The sequence below is a fragment of the Galleria mellonella genome, unplaced genomic scaffold (assembly GCF_026898425.1).
Source record: "Galleria mellonella isolate WM207_F2 unplaced genomic scaffold, CSIRO_AGI_GalMel_v1 utg28, whole genome shotgun sequence".
Lineage (NCBI taxonomy): Eukaryota > Metazoa > Arthropoda > Insecta > Lepidoptera > Pyralidae > Galleria > Galleria mellonella.
Genome location: NW_026442064.1, coordinates 3,308,142 through 3,331,918, shown reverse-complemented (window position 1 = coordinate 3,331,918; position 23,777 = coordinate 3,308,142). Strand labels below are relative to the sequence as shown.

General features: G+C 35.5%; 1 protein-coding gene and 1 long non-coding RNA gene across 7 annotated transcripts; one reads left to right on the top strand and one right to left on the bottom strand.

Moving 5' to 3' along the window:
• Positions 1 to 1,678: 1,678 nt before the first annotated feature.
• Positions 1,679 to 16,009, top strand: LOC113521662 (cysteine--tRNA ligase, cytoplasmic). 2 transcript variants are annotated; one of them, XM_026907285.3, is made up of 11 exons: positions 1,679 to 1,956; positions 3,201 to 3,467; positions 4,018 to 4,234; positions 4,504 to 4,714; positions 7,911 to 8,143; positions 11,034 to 11,267; positions 11,589 to 11,724; positions 12,095 to 12,306; positions 13,478 to 13,640; positions 14,516 to 14,638; positions 15,769 to 16,009. In XM_026907285.3, the coding sequence occupies exons 1-11, from the start codon at positions 1,775 to 1,777 to the stop codon at positions 15,798 to 15,800; spliced, it is 2,010 nt and encodes a 669-aa protein (XP_026763086.2). In that variant the 5' UTR covers positions 1,679 to 1,774; the 3' UTR covers positions 15,801 to 16,009. The 2 variants fall into 2 exon arrangements, with proteins under 2 accessions (XP_026763086.2, XP_026763077.2); XM_026907276.3 differs by having other exon boundaries at positions 1,681 to 1,956; positions 14,516 to 14,712.
• A 2,587-nt stretch (positions 16,010 to 18,596) lies between these two features.
• Positions 18,597 to 22,591, bottom strand: LOC128200804 (uncharacterized). 5 transcript variants are annotated; one of them, XR_008252888.1, is made up of 5 exons: positions 21,995 to 22,144; positions 21,779 to 21,912; positions 21,451 to 21,547; positions 21,171 to 21,361; positions 18,597 to 21,056 (listed from the first exon to the last, which is right to left on the bottom strand). It is a non-coding gene; the product is annotated as an uncharacterized LOC128200804 (long non-coding RNA). The 5 variants fall into 5 exon arrangements; XR_008252891.1 differs by lacking the exons at positions 21,451 to 21,547; positions 21,995 to 22,144 and adding an exon at positions 22,502 to 22,591; XR_008252889.1 differs by lacking the exons at positions 21,451 to 21,547; positions 21,995 to 22,144 and adding an exon at positions 22,151 to 22,280 and having other exon boundaries at positions 21,779 to 21,945.
• Positions 22,592 to 23,777: the final 1,186 nt, after the last annotated feature.

The window sequence follows — 23,777 nt, the reverse complement described above, 5'->3', positions numbered from 1 at the left end:
AGAAAAATGATATCCACTCATCATTTTTAGGACAATCTTAGAGGCGGTGTTGCCAGATAAACTGGACTTGAAATAGCCAAAAAATTTAGCCCTAGTAGCCTAAGTATAAAATCGCCCAAATGTACCATCTCCATCTCGTGTCGTAATAATATATTATAATTATAGATATATTATATATTATTATAATTCTATAGAAAAGTAACTTCAATTGTGGCAAAACTTTGATTCAGAAACTGAACTACTGCACCGATTTTGATAAAATTTCTATGGAACTGTTCTATAAGTGTACCATTTCTTATGAAAAAATAATTCTTCACATTAGTTTATGACTGACAAGAGTTATGAGGTATCAAATATAAAATAAAATACGAGAAATAAATATTTTTGGAGGTTATTTGATAATTTCTCTAAAACAGCACTAGAAATATTTTTTTTTATTTTGCTATGTTAATCACATACACCTTTGTAAACTGTAATTATTTTAGAGTTTTCACTTCATGAATATATATATAAATATATTGTGTTTTATATGTTTTTTTTTTTTTAATTACTGATGTATTATTCATATGCAGTATAAGGTTTTCTTTGTATCATTTTAGTACGGAACCATAAAAATTAGTTTGAATAGTAGTAAAAGGAGCACTGCACAGCCCCTTAAAAAAAGTGCATATGTGCTCTCACATGTGTGTTTATGTAGCTTCGCGCCTACCCCCCCCCCCTCTTATATCTCTAAATATGCCTATGGTTACTATTTAATTATCATCCATTGAAAAATGCCAAATTACATTAATTTGCTAATATTGTTAATAAATTTAAAGCACATGAAATATACTCCCTACACGTTTTATTATGCCATTAAACGTGCAGATACTTCGATAAATACATCTTACAACTTACTATCTTTTTATTAAGGTTTTATAAACAATACATAGAAAATGCAAAAATTGTTATAATTAGCTTATAAATGTTCTTTATATGTTAAAACTGCCGAACCTTTTTTCGAAACAGTCTAAGTGGCAATTGGCTCTAACACCTCTCGAGATAGCCTAAAAGGCAAAAAAAAAAAATACTTAATCTGGCAGCACTGCACTGGACGACAAGGAGGTATTCAAATAACTGAAGTTATTCGAGTTACATTTAGCCGAGTTAACTCTAGTAACCGTAAATGGTTGTTTGGTATGTATAGATATTATAACTGCAATATATGCTCACCAGAGGGAAACTTTGTACAAAAGTCGATTGCTTGGGTACCTCTGTCCCATTCGTGTTTCAACCGTGAAGCAGTTGTGTTTGCATGGCTGTAACATCTGAGTTTTTAGGAATGGCAACGCATGAGGGGTATCATGGGCGGAACAGTATACTCTGTTATGTCCATGGTACTGCTCATGTCTATAGGCGTATAAAAAATAAAAAAAAAATTAGATATTGGTATATATTATTCACCCTCAGCCAGGCCTCTTTTGGAATATAATTATGAATATACAAATGCTCTCTGGTGAACGCTTTTGTCTATGGTAGGGATTTACCTGGATTTAATTTTTTGATCTTTACCACACCAAATAATCAAACGAAATCGTTATCATGCGTTTATTTATTATGGGTTTTCACGCTGTTTTTGTGAGTCATTTGGATTGTTTGCAACATATCGTTCTCGGTTCGAGTATTATTAGTCCTTGACTTTGTGTATAGTACTATCGAAGCGAATAAAACTGTTGTACGGTGTTATTTTAATATCAGTTCAAGGGTAGAACTCAGAAGGAAAACACCTTGTATAATGTCTAAAAGAACCCAGCCTAGTTGGTCGCCGCCGGCTAGCAGTGTGAACCGGCCTGTTCTAAAACTGTATAATAGCTTAACACGCCAGAAGGAAGAGTTCATTTGCAATAATGGAAATCATATTAAGTGGTACAGTTGTGGGCCAACAGTATACGATGCTGCGCACATGGGCCACGCCAGGTAGGTGATTTAATAATTATAATTAATTTCAATGTAACATTGGTCTTTTCTTTATTGGGTGGTAAAGAAATGGTAATTCCGCCTGCGCATTTGTTATACGCTGCTGGGGCTCCAGTGAGGGATGATGATAGGTGATGAACAAAGCAGGTCAGTTAGCCCATCGTGATAAAATCCACTAGATTTAACCACGATAGTTTCCAGCGGGAGCCGCGTGGAGTTCGACCTGATAGGGTGTATTGTTAAAAACGGGGCAGTTAGACTCAATTACTAACAATCTCTTTTCCCCTAAAATTGGTAATTAGCAATTTTTTTGTATGTGTTCAAATTGGAATGGTAGCCGCGCCGGTGCTATTGCTATACACTTATAGGGGGGCGGGAGGAATTGTTAGCAATGGAGTTTGACATCCTCATTGCTAGCAATATGCCCTATCAGGTTCTCCGCGTGGTTCCCTCTGGAAACCGTCGTGGACGATTCTTGTTGAATTCGTCACGATGGGCTAACTGACCTGCTTCATCCTCACCCATCATCCTTCACTAGTGTTCCGCCAGTGTATACCGATAGCGCGGATGGGGTTACCATTTTATTATCGCCCATTAAAAAAATACGCTTATAGGGTACTCTTGAGGGGCGATACCTAAGTGTACATGAAGTTAGTTGTTTCATGAAAGAAAGAGAAGGGAACGTTAATAATGGGGACTAGATTATTGCTAGCAATATGCCCTGTCAAATCCGCCTTTATAGTACTTTCCCCTGAAACCATTGGGTTTGTTCTTGATGGATTTATCACGGTAGTATCACGGTAGATTTCCCAAGAGACTTACAGCATGGGGTTCTTCAAAAGGGGGGTAAAGAGGTTTCTTCAGGATCGGCAACGCACGCGTAATACCTCTGGTATTGCAGGTGTTCATAGGCTACGGTAATCACTTACCAGCAGGTGGGCCGTATGCTTGTTTGCCACCTCAGTGGCATAAAAAAAAGACCAATTGACATCTTTGTATCCTCACCTATCCTCTCTCACTGGTGACCCACTACTGGTATATATCATTACCGCATACGGAGTTATCATTCCATTATCATCCATTGCCAAATTATATATAATATATATATATATATATATATATATATATATATATATATATATATATATATATATATATATATATATATATATATATATATATATATATATATATATATATATATAGTGAGAGTATTTTGTAATGCACTTTAATATTGATTTTAGATCCTACATATCATTAGATATTCTGAGGCGTATATTGTCAGATTACTTTTGTTATGACATACTATATGTCATGAATATAACAGATATTGATGATAAAATCATTAAAAGGGCACGACAGAACTATCTGTATGAGAAATATATGAAAAATAATCGAGATATAAATAGTACATTGGATGATGCAACAGCTGCCTTGAATTACTATGATGGATTGGTCCGGCAAACTACCGATCCTGAAAAAAGGAATACCATGCAGAAAATATTTGAGAAGTATGTATTATAATTGTTTTTTTAAATCTCAACTAAATGATATAAAACAAAGTCGCTGTGGACATTTGTCTGATTTTCAGTTTACTTTGTAAATACGTAATGGATACTAACTTTTAGATTTTTATATTGCATTGTTTATGGTTTATATGAGACGGGAATTGAATGTCGAAACGGCTGATTGAAACATCGAGTTAGCTCAGGTAATTTTTTTTTTATTTTTTATATCAATCGTTAATTGTCTACTGCTATTTAGTAGCTGCTATTTCCTTTATGGGGAGGGCCTATGTATATAGGCCTCCCTTATAAGTGGGGTTTTGCCAGTAGTTGCCACGCTTGGCAGGCGGGTTGGCAATCGCAATTAGGTTTCGGTGATGTTCCAAGAGGGACGGTGCGACCTACCCCTCTACCATTAAATGAAGTCAAAGTTATTATGATGAATGAATGGTAACTTGAGATAACATTATACATTTTTGGATAGCCAGCCAAAAATGTAAATGTTTGTATTAAATCAGTATAATTGTAATTTCATGTATTTTTTGTTTTTTTTTAGTGTTGCAGCTGCAGTTAAGAACCTGAAATCGGCAGTAGAAATGAATGATACAGAGAAAATTAATACAGCAAAGTCTAAACTGATCGAGTCTGCAGCAGATCCTCTGTCAGCTTGGCTGGATAATAGGTACGGTTCGACAGTCACCGACAATGCAATATTTGAATCTTTACCACGGCACTGGGAGAACGAATTCCACAAAGACATGAAAGCTCTCAATGTAAGTATAACTATATTGTGAATTAATCTCGAAACGTAAAACACTTAGGTATGTAATGGATTGCGAAAGATTGCAAGTCTTTTTGTAAAACTACCAACAATTATGTTTTTTTTTTTAACATTTACCTACAATTTTTCGGCTGACTCCAAAAAGAGGAAGGTTCTCAATTCGGTTGAATTTTTTTGTTTTTTTTCTTTTTTTTATTATTTCAGCTGTTAACTGTCCACTGCTGGACATAATCCTTATATATATATATATAATTTTATCAGGTACAACCGCCAGATGTATTAACGAGAGTGAGTGAATATGTCCCACAAATAATACGGTTCATCGAGAGAATACTAGACAACAACTTAGCATATGAATCGAATGGCTCAGTTTACTTCAATGTGAGCGGATTCGACGAAAGGGATAAACATCGATATGCTAGATTGGTACCAGAGGCGTACGGTGACACGAAGTCGTTGCAGGAAGGGGAAGGTATGTATGAATTTATATAGGTATTTTAAATAATTAAAAGTACCACATCCCACAAAAAACCGACTTTAACTATGATATAACCAGTTATTGAGAATTAAATAAACTATTCAGTAGTTTTTGATTATTGATTATGATAAAAAAAATTATGCAACATCTGTGAGTGCATCCTTTCAGATAAAAAGAAAAACTATTTTCCAAACTGGTTTAATCGGTTTACAACTGCCGGAGTTATGAGGTAACAAACATAAAAAAAAATACAAACGAAATTGTAATCTCCATTTTTGAAGCTGGTTGAGATGGGAAAGGTACTCTATTCTATTCTTTTATGTTTACAACTTTATAACTCAGTTACTTGTAAACCGATTTGGACCTTTTTTTATTCGAAAGGATATTCTCTATAGATAGATCTTTCAGATTGCTCCCGAAGAAATTTCATCAAAATTGATTTAATAGTTTGGTTTTTAAATTAACATAACTTGTTTTGTTACGATTGAAAGCGGCGTTTATTTGCGAAAAGGAATCTATTTTTTTTTAATGAACAGAAGGCCTTTTGTAAAGATTTTAAAATTTGACAGTTCATTTTGTATAGATGAAATGAAATGTTTTTTTTTATTTTTTAGTTTTTTTTTTTAAATATATATATTCACTTGAAGATGATGCAATGTTGATGGGCTTTGCGTTTGGATCGTAAAGGAACAGAAATTCGTAGAATACGACTTTAGTTATGAATCAGCAATGTTTATCACAGTGAGCATGTGTTTATGCGCTATAAATAGTGAAGTTTGTACATATTTGTTTTTGGATTAACCAATGTAGACAAGCTGGAACTAGGTACATAAGATTAGGGGTAATCCCCAAATACCATTGCTAATGTTATGCACAAAATAAATTTTGTTATCCATTGTAAATTACTCGTGTATATATACATATATACGTACATATGTAGTTTCACCGTAGGTGTTTAAAGAACATTTTTAACACACTAAGGTTTATTCGTTTTGATTCAGAGTAATTGATTTTTAATTGCCGTGTGGTCCCGTTATGATATGGGCTACCTCCTCCTTTCCCGTAGATGTCGTAAGAGCCGACTAAAGGATGACAAGGGAAGGCAGCAGCGTTCCTCTTAAAACGTCTACAAAGCCAGACTGCGGTTGCCAATCCGTCTGCCAAGCGTGGCAACTACTGGCAAAACTCCCTAAAGGGGAGGATTATGTTCAGCAGTGGACAGTTAAAGGCTGATATCATGATGATGATATAAAATACAACATTTAAATATAAGAACACAGGTTCTTTATAAATACAGAGAACCTGTCTTCTTATGTTTAAATTTTGTATTTTGTTATCTCACAGTTCAGTTATTTAACAAATTACCTATCTATAGAACTAAAAAGTGTATCAACAAATGAATTTGTTCTTTGCATAATGGTGGAAATTTCCATCATAACATTGAATGCCGAAAAATTATATAAAAGAACAATTTCACTTTAAGTTGATCGTGCGTGGATACCTTTTTAATGTCTATTAAAAAAAAAAACATAGCTGTCAAATTTATTTTTTTTAAACATTTTTCCTTTAATTTTAAACATGAATTATATCACCTTGATTTATTTCACCAATAAAAGAAATAATGCAAAGAAGGGTTAAACGCAAACTTAGGACTTTATTGTGGAGGTGCGAAGTTCAATTGATGAATTTATGTCACCGATTAAGTAATATTTCGTGTTTGTATTTATTGCAATCATCATAATCTTCCTACCCTTATCCCAATTATTATTTGAGGTCGGCGTAATATGGTTTTATTGTATTTGTGTAGTCCATGGAGATGGGGCACTGGTGACTTGTAACACAGGTTCTTCTAAACCTACCACAAGCACCAGTCTCACAAAATTGGTCTTCATATCAAATTGTACCTCGAGTTGTCACTTTATTCTACCTTTTGTGAAGAGAAAATAAACCATTCATCATTCATTCATTCATCCATATTACTAAAGGATTCGGATTATAGTTTTACGACCGGCCGCCTGCCTGACGTCAACCCTCTTTGGGAATACATTTCTTGGCGGTTTTTATTTATTGCATTCATTATTAATAATTTTTTTAACATTATTAAATATTGCCGTATGGTCCCGGCATAGAATGGGCTAGCCCCTTTCTTTCCCGGAGGAAAGGGATTGTTAGTCATTACTAAAATTGGGAGGTTAGCAATCATTGCTATCAATATACCCCGTCTGGTAGAATTTTACGCGGTTCCCCCTGGAAACTATCATGACTAATTTCTCGTTGAATTTCTCACGATGAGCTAACTGACCTACCTTTTCATCCACCGCAATCGCATCTCATTGGTACTCCGTCAGTGTATGTATACCGGTAACGCGGGCAGGGTATCATTCCATTAGCATACATTAAAAAAATGCATATTTAAAACAATATGGCACCATTATGTCGCTAAAATTAAAATTCGAGAGTAGGAAGCATCTCAATTTTAATATCAATTTATCCGAACTTATTTCAGGAGTAACCTTACAGAGTTTGATCAGGATAAAATAAACCTATATCCTTCATTCTTAAGATTTTTTTTTAATAGGAAATGAAATAGTAACCCTACTTGCACGGGAAGAAAGGGATTGTTAGCAATGGAGTTTGACAGCCCCATTGCTAGCAACTTGCCCTATTAGGTCGACCTCTACGTAGTTCCCCCTGGAAACCATCGTGAACAATTCTTGTTGAATTCGTCACGATGGGCTAACTGACCTGCTTCATCCTTACTTATCATCCTTCACTGGTATGCCGCCGGTGTATACCGATAGCGCGGGTGGAGTACCATTCCATTATCACACATTAAAAAAAATATACCCCATATTGCCAGTATCCCATTTCCATTACTAAGAAACCTTTTCATCAACACCAGCGTGATGGTTTCCAGAGGGACCACCTGAAGGTCGACCTGACAGGGTATACTAACGATGGGACTGGTAGTCCGCATTATTAACCAACCCTTCCCTCCAATAGATGCATATGCAACTTGTCATTACAAACTATTGTAAATCGATCCCAATTCTAACCTAATTCCTAATTGTTATTTCATGAGTGCAGTAGAAAACTATTGCAATAGAATGGATTGATATTAGACAAGAGAAATCTGCTAGTAATTAACGAAGGTGCGGCTAAAACTTAAAGAACTTATAATATATTTCAGGTGACCTCAGCGACGATACTACAGAGAAGCGATCGCCGAACGACTTCGCACTGTGGAAACGAAGCAAAGCCGGCGAACCTTCGTGGCCGTCGCCGTGGGGCTCTGGACGACCGGGCTGGCATATCGAGTGCTCGGCCATGGCGTCTGATGTGTGTGGTGCTCAGTTAGATATACACACTGGAGGAGTGGATCTCAAGTTTCCACATCATGACAATGAGTTGGCTCAGAGTGAGGCGAGTGTCGAAAACTAATTTAGGTTTTTTAATGGATGTCAAGTATTTTATTTTTTATTAATTGTATTCGAAGTTAAAACTTTTCAATTTAATGAAGATTTTAGTTTCGACGCGCAATTATTACTTTGCATTTCTTTTTTAACTTAAACGTACTGTGCTTTTCCAACTATTACACAGAAGTATTTCTTAAGGTCTATCACCTACCTGGGAAATCTTCTGGTCTCGTTCCATCCTATAAACTGCTTCAGCGCACGTCAGTCGTCCTTTAAAGTCTGATCTGACTTCTCACAAGGAAGTCTCTCTCACACTGCACTTGATATGGTTTTAAGAGTTAACTAATAAATTGTCCAAAGGTTCTTTAACTAAATTCACTCCCAACTGACACGCCCTCACCTCGTCGAGGTCTGTCCTTTTGTATATAACGTCTTGCCTACCATGTGCAAACATTGTTGTAGCCGTCATAACAATGATGTCATATATGCCACTAGTGAGATGGCCGTCAACAGATTTTAGAGAGTCAATTTAGCGCGAACATCTCTCCACCCAAAGTTGTTTTTAGCTTAGGAAATGGGTAAACGAGCTCGGATTGCCACATAATAATGAAAACGTTAAATGAAAACCTATCACTTTATTGAACACAACCGCTGTAGTCTTCAATACAGGCCCATCCGCATTTTTTACCATTTACACTGCTATTTCGACTTTACCGTCATCGTTGTATGTTTCGATCCCATCTATTTCTGAAACAGCATCACTATTAAGAAGAATTTGTAGGATCAACCTATCCGTCAATTTAATTGTGACCAGTGAAGTTTGAGCACAAGTGTCTAATAGCCCGCACAACAACACTGACTTCCGTCGAGTCCTGAATATGAATTATTGCAGAAGGCATATATATCACATTCCTTTGATAAAGAATGTGTCCGCTCCACAACTGCATCATTTAGTCAATCACAAGAATTTGATTGCTTAGTTTGTGATTGAGAAAGTCTATAATCTTTCTATGCCCTTTGTCTATGCAATCCTGATTTTTACGACTCATATCATTAAGTATTCTTTTAAATGAGTAAATGAACGAGCTCCTTCATAGAATATGCTTTTTACGCCTGGGTTTCGAACGAAAGTCCTCGAAGGACATTTATTATAAGTGTTCTTCCACTAGACTCCCGCCGGGTTGTATCCAATTCATTCGTATTCGGGAAGAAAGAGCTCTCTGAAATCTTTCTTGAATCAAAATTTATGAATGCTAGAATATAACACTCCTCAATACACTAAATCAATTGGGATATTTTAAATAGATACGTACAATAGAAAATAAAAACGTTATGTTGACTCAAATAATTAGGTGCCTTGGCAAGTAAGCTTTTTTTTTATGGTTTGCGGTGCAATATTTAAGGCATCCCGTCCTCGCTATTGGATACGGGTGACGGAATGCCTATACAAGAGGGTACATGGTGGACGCAATTTAGACGCAATATTTGAGGAGCACTACGGCCGGATACTGCAACAAAAAAAAGAGTATGTGGTCGGCCCCCGAACTTGGCAAGTAAGCTTGTAATGTTCGACCGGATACATTTATTTAAATAAACAATGTAACAAAGTTGCATTAAAGGCCTGGCAAGGCCTGTACTGTTCCGCGGTCTACGGAACTTGTATAGAACTATAACTAATTATACGAATATAGGTAGTTATCTGAATAATCTGCTTCATCATATCAGCCGTTGTTTGTTCACTGCTGAACATAAGCCTCTCTCATAGACTGCCATGGAATGGGGCTGTTTCTTATTGTTTACCATGCGATTTTGCCAGTAGTTGCCATGCTTTTTTTTTATACAACTTAGAATGGCAAACAAGCTGACGGCCACCTGATGGAAAGTGGTAACCGTCGCCTATAGACATGAGCAGTACCATGGACATAACAGAGTATACTGTTTCGCCCATGATACCCCCGATGCGTTGCCATTCCATTCAAATCAGGATTACTAAACCTCTATTTTGTTATCCTGGGCACGGCACCAAAAATTTTTGTGCTCGATGTTTTCTATGTTTCTGTCACTCTAGGAAATCCGGTGGACTCATTCCCGCCTGTAAACTGCTTCGAATCACGCCGATTGTTCTCTAAATTTTGATCTGACCTATCCGCTTTCCAGGGCGGCTTTCCAACACTGCACTTGTGGGGGGAAAGGGATTGTTAGTAATGGAGACTGAGAATCTTATTGCTAGCAGTATATCCAACCAGGTCGACCTCCTCGCGGTTCCCCCTGGAAACTATCATAGTTAATTCCTGATGAATTCATCATGATGGGCTAACTGGCCTGTTTTCATTTCTCATTTATCACCCTTCACTGGTGCTCCGCCAGCGTATCCCGTTAGCGCAGGCGGGGTTACCATACCATTTTCACCCATCAAGAAAAAAACACTGCACTTGAAATGTCCTTAACAGTTAATTAATAAATTGTCCAAAGGTTTTTTTTTTTTAACAAAATTCACTCCTCAACGATACGGTCACACCTCTTTGAGGTCTGTCTTTTGTACATAGCGTCTTACCTACCTTGTACAAACACTGTTGCAGCCGCCATGTATGCTGCCATCAATGACGCCATGTATTCCACTAGTGAGATGTATGCCAATAGATTTCAGGGGATCAATATGTTGCGAACGTATATAACGCCAAAGCTTGCAAAGATGTTTAATAATAACTGGTTTTCAAAATACAAAAATGCTTCAAATTAAGTTTATTCGAATAAGCAGTATTTTTATTCTTTTGTTTTACTCATATTTGAAAGAGACAAATAATGGTATTACAAATTACACATATAATTTATTTGCATTCGTGTGCGTAAAACAGCGAGCGGGTTGCAGCTAATATTCATATATATATTGTACACAGGCTCATTTCGACCAGCCCGGTTGGGTGAAGTACTTCTTGCACACAGGCCATCTAACTATCGCCGGCTGCAAGATGTCTAAATCGCTGAAGAACTTTGTGACTATCCAGGAAGCGCTGAAAAGGCACACCGCTCGGCAATTGCGCTTCGCGTTCTTGCTGCACGGCTGGAAAGATACACTCGATTATTCGAATAATACTATGGAAATGGCTATACAGACAGAGAAACAGTTTAATGTAAGTTTTTTTTATAAATGGCAATTAAGGTGGCATGACATGAACAGCACTATGGAGATCACAGAGTATACTGTGATGTCCACGACACCATTCTTAAATTGTCACCTTGAGGACTAAGGGATTATGCTGTGTGGTCCAGGCGTAGAATGGACCACCCCTTTCTTTCTCGTGGGTGTCATAAGAGGCGATTAAGGGAATTCAGTGGTCGAGGGATAGGCAGCATCGTCCCACTTTAAATATTACTAAAGCCTAACTGCGTTTGTCAACCCCATGTGCAGAACTCTTAAACGGGGTGTAAAGAAAATTATGATTTGATTTTAGGAGTTCTTCCTGACTGTGAAAGATGCATTGCGCAGTGGATACGCAGAAGGCCATGGCGGCTGCTGGGGACCAGAGGAACAGCAGCTGTCTGCTAAACTTACTAAGGCCAAAGAGCAAGTTCACGCGGCCCTCTGTGGTTTGTATATTATTTTAATCTCAATATCAGCCATTAATTTTTTAGGTTTATCATCCCACCTGATGGAAAATGGTAACCATCGCCTATAGGTATGAACAGTGTCATGGACATAACAAAGTATACTGTTTCGCCCATATTACCCCCCATGCGTTGCCATTCCTGAGGACTCAGGTATTACTCCTCTGTACCCTGTAAATTCACTGCCATATCCCACCCTTCAAACCGAAACACAGCCATGCAAACACAACTGCGTTACGGTAGAAACTCGAATGGGACAGAGGTATTCAAGCAAATGAATCTTGTACAAAGTCTCTTTCTATTAAATTATAATAATAATACTATCTCTTCCCTCCCATGGGGATACTTCCAGATAATATAGACACGCGCAGCGCTATAGACGCATTACGAGAATTGATGGGAGCGTCACATATGTACTTATCATCGCGGGCACAGTGCGAGCCAGTACCATCACCTCTGCTAGCCTCCGCCGGGCGTTACGTCACCCACATGTTACGCATATTTGGCGTTATCACCGGACGCTGTGATGACATCGGGTTCCCAATTGCCGATGTTGATGTTTCTGTGAGTATTTTTTTTTGATGGGTGAAAATGGTATGGTAACCCAACCTGCGCCAACGGGATAAGCTGGCGGAACACCAGTGAAGGGTGATAGACGAGAACGAAAACAGGCCAGTTAGCCCATCATGATGAATTCATCAGGAATTAACCATGATAGTTTCCAGGGGGAAACGCGAGGAGGTCGACCTGGTTGGATATATTGCCAGCAATGGGATTCTCAGTCCCCATTACTAACAATCCCTTTCCTCCTTACTGTGAGTATTGTCCACGTGTTTTGTGACTTTCATCAAAAGGGTTGACAGTCAATGTAATTTAATATCAATGGGAGACTTTGTACAAAAGTCGATTGCTTGGGTACCTCTGTCCCATTTGTGTTTCAACTGTGAAACAGTTGTTTGCATGGCTGTGTTTCGGTTTGAAGGGTGGGATATGACGTGAATTTACTGGGTACAGAGGAATAACACCTGAGTCCTCAGGAATGGCAACGCATGGGGGGTATCATGGGCGAAACACTGTTATGTCCATGGTACTGCTTATGTCTATAGGCGACGGTTACCACTTTCCATCAGGAGGCTTGTTTGCCATAAAAAAAAACACATAAAATTAAAAAAAGAAAACCCTTCAAACTGAAACACAGCCAATAAGATGTGTGTGTGTGTGAGAAGGGCCAAGTTTCTTTCTGATAAATATAACATAATTACATTTGTTAAAAGACCACTTCTTGCGTAGTTGCGTCTTTTTTTTATGAAAACGTAATTGCATCCCCGTCTGCGCTAACGGTGTATGCTAGCGGGGCACCAGTAAGGGATGACAGATGAAAATGCTAGGGCAGGTCAGTTTACCCATTTTGCCGTCGGAGATGTGGTGAGTGCGAAAGCGAACCCATGTCTCCGACATATGGCACCTCGAGGATATATCGTCTGGTTTTTGGTGGGTACACCCCCGCCTAACGGGGGGATTCCCACAGTACCCATTCTTCTCCCACAAGGTATATGGGTCTGCATAAAGCATATTCTAGACGTTAAAAAAAAGGTCAGTTAACCCATCGTGGAGAATTACACAAGAATTAACCGCGATGGTCTCCAGGGAGCAGAGGAGAGTTGATCTGATAGTATATAGCTAGCAACAGGGCTATAAGACCTCGATACTAACAATTCCTTCCCCCTCGCGTCAGGTGGAGGAGAGAGTGATGCCGTACTTGGAAGCGCTGAGCGTGTTCAGGCGGCAGATCCGTGAGGAGGCTCGGGTCCTGGGCGCCGACCGCGTGTTGCAGTTGTGTGACGAGCTGAGAGACTACCACTTACCTGCACTGGGGGTCCGTCTTGAGGATAAAACTGGTACGTATATGCAGTATGCAGTAGTTTACTATGACACGAATGCAGGGGCTGATTAACCATGTTGGGGTACTGCTCATGTCTATAAGCGACGGTTACCACTTTCCATCAGGTAGGCCGTCAGCTTGTTTGCTATTCTAAATCGTATAAAAAAAACTAAGGCAATGCACGTCTCGTTCACAAAAAAAAGCCAATAATTTTATTTTTCTTTACATATATTGGAAATCGTTAGGAAATATACCTTTTTTTTTTAATTCAAGGCATCAAATGTATTTTTCACTTACAGAATCGTTTTTGAATATTTTTTTTTGTGGCGTAAGGTACCTAACCAATATAGCCTACTTTACCTAATGGACAATTCTGTCGGAATGGCAAGTAAGTTGACAGCCCATTCTGATAGAAATATACTCTCCGATGATAACGGTTGTTTGTAGACATGTAGAGTAACTAAGACAGTAGATAGATAGCAAATTTATTTGCATTACTTACAGTACACAAATTATAACATATATAGAGTACAGTACAGTACAGTACACAATTCTATATCCCATAACAACCCATTCCAATACATAATACTGTGCAGTTAGTCTGATTTCGTAAAAAAAGGAAAGTACTCTATTGTAGTCTATTTCAATAGAACATATTAAAAAGTTAAACAAGTTTTATTAAAATTATCACTGCAACATTCTCAAATTTTTACTAATTTTATATCTTTTTCGTATTATTTTTCAAATACTTCCTACCATACAAAACTTATTTTCATGATTACAAATGCAAAAAAAAAAAATGAAATAGGTGCAGCTGTTCTGTAGTGTAAGTACATTACATACATTCAGCAATTGTTTTTTGTATTATATATAGGAAATTATTTATTTAAGATCGCACCGTGGTGAAACTGGTTAGTAGAGAAGAATTAATGAAAGAAAGAGAAGAAAAAAGAATAGTGGAAGCTGGAAAACAAAAAAAGAAACAAGAAATGTTGGAAGCTCAGCAGGCCAAGGGTGAGCAGAGGAAAATCCCACCCAGTGACATGTTCAAACTTGAAACGGACAAGTATTCTAAATTTGATGAACAGGTATCAATATAGTAATTATATATTATATATATATATATATATATATATATATATATATATATATGTATGTATATTCGTTTATATATGTAATTTTTCTTAGTAGTACCGCATTCGAGTATTTTGACACTTCCCTATGGTTGACTGGGAGGGAATGCTTTTAGCATTAAGTCCGCCATGTACACATATATGTACTAATGAATAAATAAATAAATACCGGCTACTATTTGTCTACTGTTGAACGTAACTTGCGCCATAGATAAGGAATAAAGCCATTCTTAATGGCAGTTTACCATTATATAATAAATATTTAATAATAGAAGTATATAAGGTGTTATCATAATATAAAGGGATCCTTTGCGGATTCGCAACCGCAATTTGGCTTTTGGTGATGTTTCAAGAGGGATGCTGATATTTATTTTTTTTTTTATACAACTTAGAATGGCAAACAAGCTGACGGCCCACCTGATGGAAAGTGGTAACCGTCGCCTATAGACATGAGCAGTACCATGGACATAACAGAGTATACTGTTTCGCCCATGATACCCCCATGCGTTGCCATTCCTGAGGACTCAGGTATTATTCCTCTGTACCCAGTAAATTCACGCCATATCCCAAACTTACATATCCCTAGACAACCAAATTTATCCCTAGACAATTAAGTTCTTTTGCCTCTTACGACATCCACGGGAAAGGAATGGAACTGCTGGGTACCACACGACGATATAATGCTTAACACATTCATTTGGGGGGAAAGGGATTGTTAGTAATGGAGACTGAGAATCCCATTGCTAGCAATATACCCAACTAGGTCGACCTCCTCGCGGTTCTCCCTGAAAACTATCATGGTTAATTCCTGATGAATTCATCATGATGGGCTAACTGGCCTGTTTTCATTCTCATCGATTACCCTTCACTGGTGCTCTGGCAGCGTATCCCGTTAGCGCAGGCTACCATACCATTTTCACCCATAAAAAAAACACATTCATTTTCATTATGTTAGTATTCCATTGTATATTTTTATTATTAAATATTTATTTAGTGAGTCCATTATTGTAGGGTTTGCCAACACACGATCAAGAAGGGAATGAATTGAGTAAGAGTTTGGTGAAGAAACTGCAGAAGATACAGTTGGCGCAAGAGAAAAAGTATAAAGAATATTTGACATCGATTAATGCTCCCTGATATTTACTTTAAATATCGTTTTCTCCAATTCATAACGATAGAACGGTCTTTTACTATTTATGTCTATATATATATTCATTGTATAGTTAAAAATAAATGTTTACTACATAAAAAATATGTTATTTTATTTATTTTTTAGTCTGATATAAAAACGTCCCAGATTGAGTTGAATTCAGTGGCCGAATGTTTCGAATATACAATAGTCTATAAAAAAGTTTTTATATTTTTTATATAAATAATAATAATAACTATATTGCATAACGATGATTGTAACAAACTCAGCACTGGAAATTACTGTAAAAGTAGGTACGAATTCATTTGTACATTTGGATCAGCCTAAACATCTGTGTCTGAACTAGTTTATAAAACCTGTATCTCAGACAACAGCGCTCAACCCTCATTACATAGTATAATATTAGTTCAGCTAAATTTTTAGTGCTACAAATAGAATGTTGATTTTATATAAAGTTAATTCATCTAATTATAACTATTGGTAATAATGAAAATTGTGAAAAAAATATAATTATATATAAATAAGTAATTAATTTATATGTATATGAGATTATTATTTGAATGCTAGCTGATCCGGCAAATGTTATTTTGTTATGAGGCTGGAGACGATTGAAACTCACGAATTATGTGCTAATACTGTCAAATTTCTTGTCATACACACCCCCAATAAGAGGTGGGGGGAAAGGGATTGTTAGTAATGGAGACTGAGAATCCTATTGCTAGCAATATATCCAACCACGACCTCCTCGCGGTTCCCCCTGGAAACTATCATGGTTAATTCCTGATAAATTCATCATGATGGGCTAACTGGCCTGTTTTCATTCTCATCTATCACCCTTCACTGGTGCTCCGCCAGCGTATCCCGATAGCGCAGGCGGACTTACCATACCATTTTCACCCACCAAAAAAAAAAAATGCATGTATTTGTTGTTAGCTTCATCAATTCTAAATTCTGCTAAAGTAGAATCTCGATTTTACGAATATCAATTATCCGAATTTATTCTTTACGGCTTTAATTACCGATTTAGAAAAGGTATTAATTGGGTAAATAGGTGTTATGTAATCCATTATTATTATAGCATGTAATTTTTTTTTATATCGTATTGTTTAAATGTAAAACCCTTAGAATTTCATTATCTATTGTTTGATTTCACTATGAAATCCATTATCCGGATTACCCCTGGTTTTATTTGATTCGGATAATTGAGTTTCCACTGTATTTATTTTTCATTGCTTTCCCTAACATGTGTTTGATTTCTATGGGCTTTAATTTTAAAACAATGTAATGCTAAATGACCTGATTTTTTTACAAAAGGTACATCTAATTAGAGGTTTATCGCATTTAAAATTGCGGTGGCCTATTTCATTACAATTAAAACAACTTATATTACTATGTACTGAATTTTCTGAAGTTTTTGATTTCCGTGCATTGTTTGAGAAAAGTACTATACAAGCCTTGACCACAACTAGGCATTGATGGACTCACGTATGTGTGCCTCGGCTACGCCTCGGCCTACATTTGCACGTTCGTCTATCAATGCCTCAGTTGCAGGCCGCTGCAGTAATGTACTATACATGTTCATTTAAGAAATCTAAGCATTTTATTAGCATTCTTAACTATATTATCAATATTTCCATTGGGTGATGACAGCAGTACCATGGATATAACAGAGTATAGTGTGTCACACACGATACCTCCATACGTTGCTATACTTGAGGACCGAAATGTTATGCCTCTGTACCCTCTAAATTCACTGCCATATCTCATTCTTCAAATCAAAATATAGCCATGCAAACACAACTGCTTCACAATAGAAATACGAATGGGACAGAGTTACCCAAGCAGATGACTTTTGTACAAAGTCTATATTTATACTTATTCTTTATTGTACAATAAAACTGTACAAGTGGCAAGCTTAATGCCTTATGGCATTCTATACCAGCTAACCATTAGGTAAAAACAAAAAGCGTATGAAAAACAGATGTAGTCTCCCTCTGGTATATATCCTATTGTGATGCATGTGAGTACACCTACATTTTTATAATAATTATATTTGGCGGGTATCCGCTTTTGTCTGCAAATTGATCCGATCCAGGTGTGTTTTATTTCTCTCCGTCATATTATTACCTTAAAGCGATAAATAACTATCAAATAGCAAACCTACATATGCTGTATATATTTTGTGTATCGTAGTTATCGAGTCATTCGCTTATGTAATACAATTTTCATACGCAATCATATGAATGTCCATATATAATCATATATGGAATGGAATAATTTAGTTTTTATTCAAGTCTTAAGAAGCTCGCTTACATGTCTTACTTGCATATTGTCCACCTCCCTACGGTCTCCCCTGTAAATTCTTTTTATTCACACCTATCATCCCTCACTGGCACCCCGCCAGCGTATACCGTTAACGCAGGCGGAGTAACCATTTCATTATCATCTATTAAAAAAATCTGCCACCTCTGTAATATCAGTGTACTATTCGTCGTGTTTGCAGGTGCAACTCACTTATATTCTCCGACTATTCCAAATGGGAAACTAGTTCATTCGATCACTTGGACTGAGCCTCTGTGTACTGTGTTAATGAACTATGACTGTTTGTAATTATGGCCTATATATGGCTTTTACACTTCACCAACGCTACGCTATTTAATTATATATATATATATATATATATATATATCCATTTATGGTTTCTAGGTGTGAGAGTTGCCAATTAACGGTTATTTTTGGAGGATCTGCATTCATAATAAAGTCTTTAAAGAAGTAAATAGAATTCAAAATAAAGTAAAAGAAAAGAAAAAGAGTTTTTCGACACAGAATTCAAAACGTGTTTTTACTCGTATATACAAAATTGGTAATGTCGCTGTCTGCAAAAAAAACTTTCATGAATACTTACCAAATCAGCCAAAGTCGAATCAATGTTGCCCTATCGAAAAAAAATAAGTGCATTACTAAACATTCAAGAGGATCTGCTGGTGGTCAAAACAAACTCTCTACGAAAAAAAAGGCCAGGAGGTGATTTAGTTTATAAATAAATTTTCACAAAATATTTAGCTCCTCACCTAAATCTTAGTATATTATATGATAAATATTCCGAAATCTACATTAACCCAGTCAGTAAGAGTACATTTAAGCAAATATTCTATAATGATTTTAATTTGCGGTTTAAGAAACCGCACAAGGATACTTGTCTTCGTTGTGATCAATACAGCGCGAATAAACAAGGAGCATCTGGAAGACAGCTGGAGGCATTAGAAGCTACTCATAAAACACATTTAGATCATGCAGCATCTCTTCGTAATCAAATGAACACTGATTTAATGTCAGCTAAATCTAATCTTGAAATAGAAGCACTGACGTTTGATTTACACACAGCTTATCCTGTATTCCAAGTGGTATAGCTTACTACAAGAGACAATTGAATTTTATATAATTTAGGAACTCACTATGGCAGTACGGATTGCGGATATTTGGTTAGAACATGAAGCTGTTCGGGGTACACAGGAAGTAGGATCTTGTTTAAGAAAGTTTATTTTAGAAGAACTTAAGCCGACAGTTAAACATCTGTTTCTGTGGTGGTCTGGACCCATGTGGAGGTCAAATTGAAGTATAAAAATGGTTGTCATGTTACTTCACACATTACTAAATCACAGTATGTTGGAAACTATTACGTTGAGATTTTTGCAGCCTGGGCATACGTTTCTCCCATACGATAGTGAATTTTTTTTTATGGGTGAAAATGGTATGGTAACCCCGCTTGCGCTAACGGGATACGCTGCCGAAACACCAGTGAAGGATGATAGAGGAGAATGAAAATAAAGTATAAAAATGAGAGATCAATACCTCTTTTACTGTACATGTTACAACAATATAGTAGTATGATTTACTGTTTAATTATTGTAGATATGAAACTATTATATTTCTTATGTATATCACCATTTTCCAATAAAAAATAAAACAAATATAGCCAAAATAAGTGCTTTGTTGTACAAACTATTTTATATATTTATATTGTAATTATAAATCATTTGATATAATAAATATAAAATAACTAAAATATATAATTTGCTGTTTATAACAGTTGTATAACAATATAGAATAAGTAATACCATTATGAAAACAATATCCAATTTGATGCAGTAGTTTTTGCATGATACCAGAACAAATTTATAGACAACATTTTTCAAAATTATTGTTTTGGCATCTAATGTTCTTATTAAAACTTCTCATATAAATTTTTCTTAAATCTTCATGTATAGACATTGTCAAGTTACAATTTTATTATGTTAGTAAGATTATAATTAAAATGTAATGAGCTAAGTCCACCATTGTATATTAAATCTTTTAATGTGCCTAATTTAAATTATGCACAATAAAGATTTTACCATACAATACAATACAATGTACATTCTGTATCTTTTATTTCAATATAGCTCATACTATGTTATAATATGTTTTATTTTTTAATTAAAATAAAAAAAAGAAGCTGCAGTTATTTCTAACTAGCTTCATTATGCATATAATTTATGAATCTTTTGTTTAATTCATAGTGGCAAATCCTACCACCATATAATATGGTTTACCACCATGTATTAAATAAAAAATATCCTATGTTGATCTTATATATGGTCTATCAGAGTAGTAAATTTAATTTACTGAGTAATAAAAATTTAAACATCTTTATCAGGGTTTACTAAGTTGTGTTTTTTTTGATGGGTGAAAATGGAATGGTAACCTCGCCTGCGCTAGTGGGATACGCTGGAGGAGCACCAGTGAAGGGTGATAGATGAGAATGAAAACAGGTCAGTTAGCCCATCATGATGAATTCATCAGGAATTAACCATGATAGTTTCCAGGGAGAAACGCGAGGAGGTCGACATTCAGTCTCCATTACTAACAATCCCTTTCCCCCCCACTAAGTTGTGTTAGGTAACACAGGTAATTTGGCTGCAATGGAGTCTACTTAATATTTTAAAATATGTAAATCGTAATTAAATTTCACATTACCAATTGAACATTTAGGGAATGATAATTTTTTCTGCAATAATACCTTTCTTCATGTTCATTGGGTCTTACTATTGCAATATGGGAACAATCAATGCATCTAACCACACCAGGAATACCAAGTTTTTCATAAAATCTGAAAGGTAAATAAGGAAAGAAAATAAAGGGCATTCTGTGTAAGTTGTCTGAGATATTCATGATCACTTGTAACAGAAAGTGTTCTTGTGTGGCTTAAAAATATAAAAAATACCTTAACTTATTTGTATTACGATATGCAGTATTTTAGGGAAATTTAATGTATTTATTTCTGATTTCTAAATTATTTAAAGCAGCTGTAACCTCTGATAATACAGAAGAGACAGTCTGCTGCGCAATACTTTGAGCTTTACCAGTGGGTTTCTGATAAGACCCATGTGCATATAAATACACTGCTGTTAACATCTGAAAACAAAACAGTTAATTTATTAACTATCTAGACTAGAGAAAAGGAGAACCAGTAGAAAACAATATATATAATAAATCACAACTACCTTTGTTTCAATGCTTAAATCATTGGATTGTTTAGGTCGAGTCTTTAAAATAGGCTCCAACTCCTTACACAGATCTCTAAACAAATCTAGTGATAATCTAATAAAAGAAAGTTGTAAATAAATAGGTATTAAATAAAACCTGTCTCTAAGATTTGTAACTGTGTGATCTTTTCTTATGATTGTGTTTATAATAAGTTTAATAATGAATTTTTTTAGAAAAAAACAACAAAGGGTTTTTATCCATATAAGACTATCCATTAACTAAAACCACTATTATAAGTAGAATATGATATAAATATATAAATATAAATAATAGTAAAGTATCTACCTATATTCATTTATAAACTCTCTATCCTCCAATTTGAAAGGGTCATTAATTTGCCTTAACCGACGACGCTTATTTCTTCTCTCCATTCGGCATTCACTCTCTAAGTATTCAAACAATTCGTACTCGTCGCACATCTAAAAAATTTTTTAACCTGGATTATGATGCAACTAAAATAGAAATAGATAAAATAAGAGTTTTTTGTGTAAAAATATAAACCTTAAAACCACTTGAAATTTATAAATTCTGGCTTAATCGTAAAATAAAGGGTCACTTGAACTCTGAACGTCTCACACAGAGCAAGTAATAATTTAAATCCTTACAAAACCACTACAAATATGAAAACAATTTATAAAAAGTTACTCAACAACTTACTTTTTCAACATTGCTTTATTTGACATTAGAGATGCGTAAGAAACGTTTCGTTGCTGTCAAAGTTGGCGTCATGGTAAGAATTGTTCATATAAAAAAAAAGGTGAACGGTTTAGAAATACCAGTCTAAATAGTCCTGTAGCATCACACGCACAACGGCCCAAATGAGAGGCTAAGTGCGGAAAACGGAGTCTTTCTTACATTACATTACATTACATTAGTCCTGTAGCAGGCCTGCTATAACGCGGTCATAGTACGTTTTAGCAGGACAGTTGAATTTAAGGATTGCTTAAAAAGCTCTTAGTAAGCCCCCTGAACTCGAGTTAATAAGTTAGTACTAAAATTTTCGAATACCAAAAAATGCCGGCTCAGCTCATCACTATTTTGCGTAGTGGTTAGTGTAATTACTTGTTAAATCTCTAATCTATGATGACAAATAGTTATGAAAACCCACAAAACTTTTTAAGGGTAGCCTATTGATTTAAAAAAAAAAATAAATATATATATATATATATATATATATATATATATATATATATATATATATATATATCCAATTTAATTTATTCTAACAAGGAACTTTCATGAGATCCAAATATGAACAGTTTTATTATGTTCTTACACAATTTATGTAATAATATACATGCTTTAAATTAACTTAAATGAAACTTAAATAAATTCAACAAAAGAACAGAAATAATGTATTTTTAGTGAGATAACAAATTTAACTGAAATTGGTGTAATAACTACTTAAAAAAATGATTTGATCAATTTTTCCCCTACCAAACGGTTTCTTCATTGATTACATATCAATGCACCTTTAAAAAAAACTCGTTCTGAAGGAACAGACGTCGCTGGGATGCTTAAATATTTCATAGCTAATTTAAACAGTAATGGCATAATCAGTTTCCTTTTCTCCCAATAAGCAATAGCAATCATCTTTTCTATCTAAGTATTCTTTGTCATTGTATTGTTTCATCATGATAATAGCCGAGGCTAATGATGTTTGATTTGAAGTAGGTTCCGAAAGTTTTGAATTAAAATGCTCCCATAAATCATTCATGTCCTTATTTTCTGGTTGCAGTTTGACGATGAAGACTCCGATTCTGTCCTGATATGTACTTGTGGATATAGAGGTAGATTTAATTTCACCAATAACGGATTGCATAGCCCTATCAACATTAGATTCTACGGTAAAACCAATTTTCTTAAATCTCGGATCTAAGTAGGTTAATTTAGCTGTAGTTTTGTTTGATTCTAAAATACTTAACCGTTTATCAACAGTATCTAATAAAGATTTTTTAGTTCTTGAACATTTCTAATCAAAGGAATCACTGAAGACAATGTTGGATATTTCTCTCCGGATAAGGCTGCAGTCAGTTTTTCAAGAGGTCTTAAAAAGTCTACGCATTCTTGAACCACTTCCCATTCAAAGTTTTGTAAATTATTTGGTGAACCAGGCATATCGGACATGATTGTTGATAAAGCAGTTTTAATTTTGAGCATTCTATCTAGCATTAAATATGTAAAATTCCACCGTGTTGGGACATCTTGCTTTAATTTGATACATTCCATATCCATTGTACGTTGCATTTCCATAAGTTTGTAAGACGCTTTGTTGCTTTGTTTG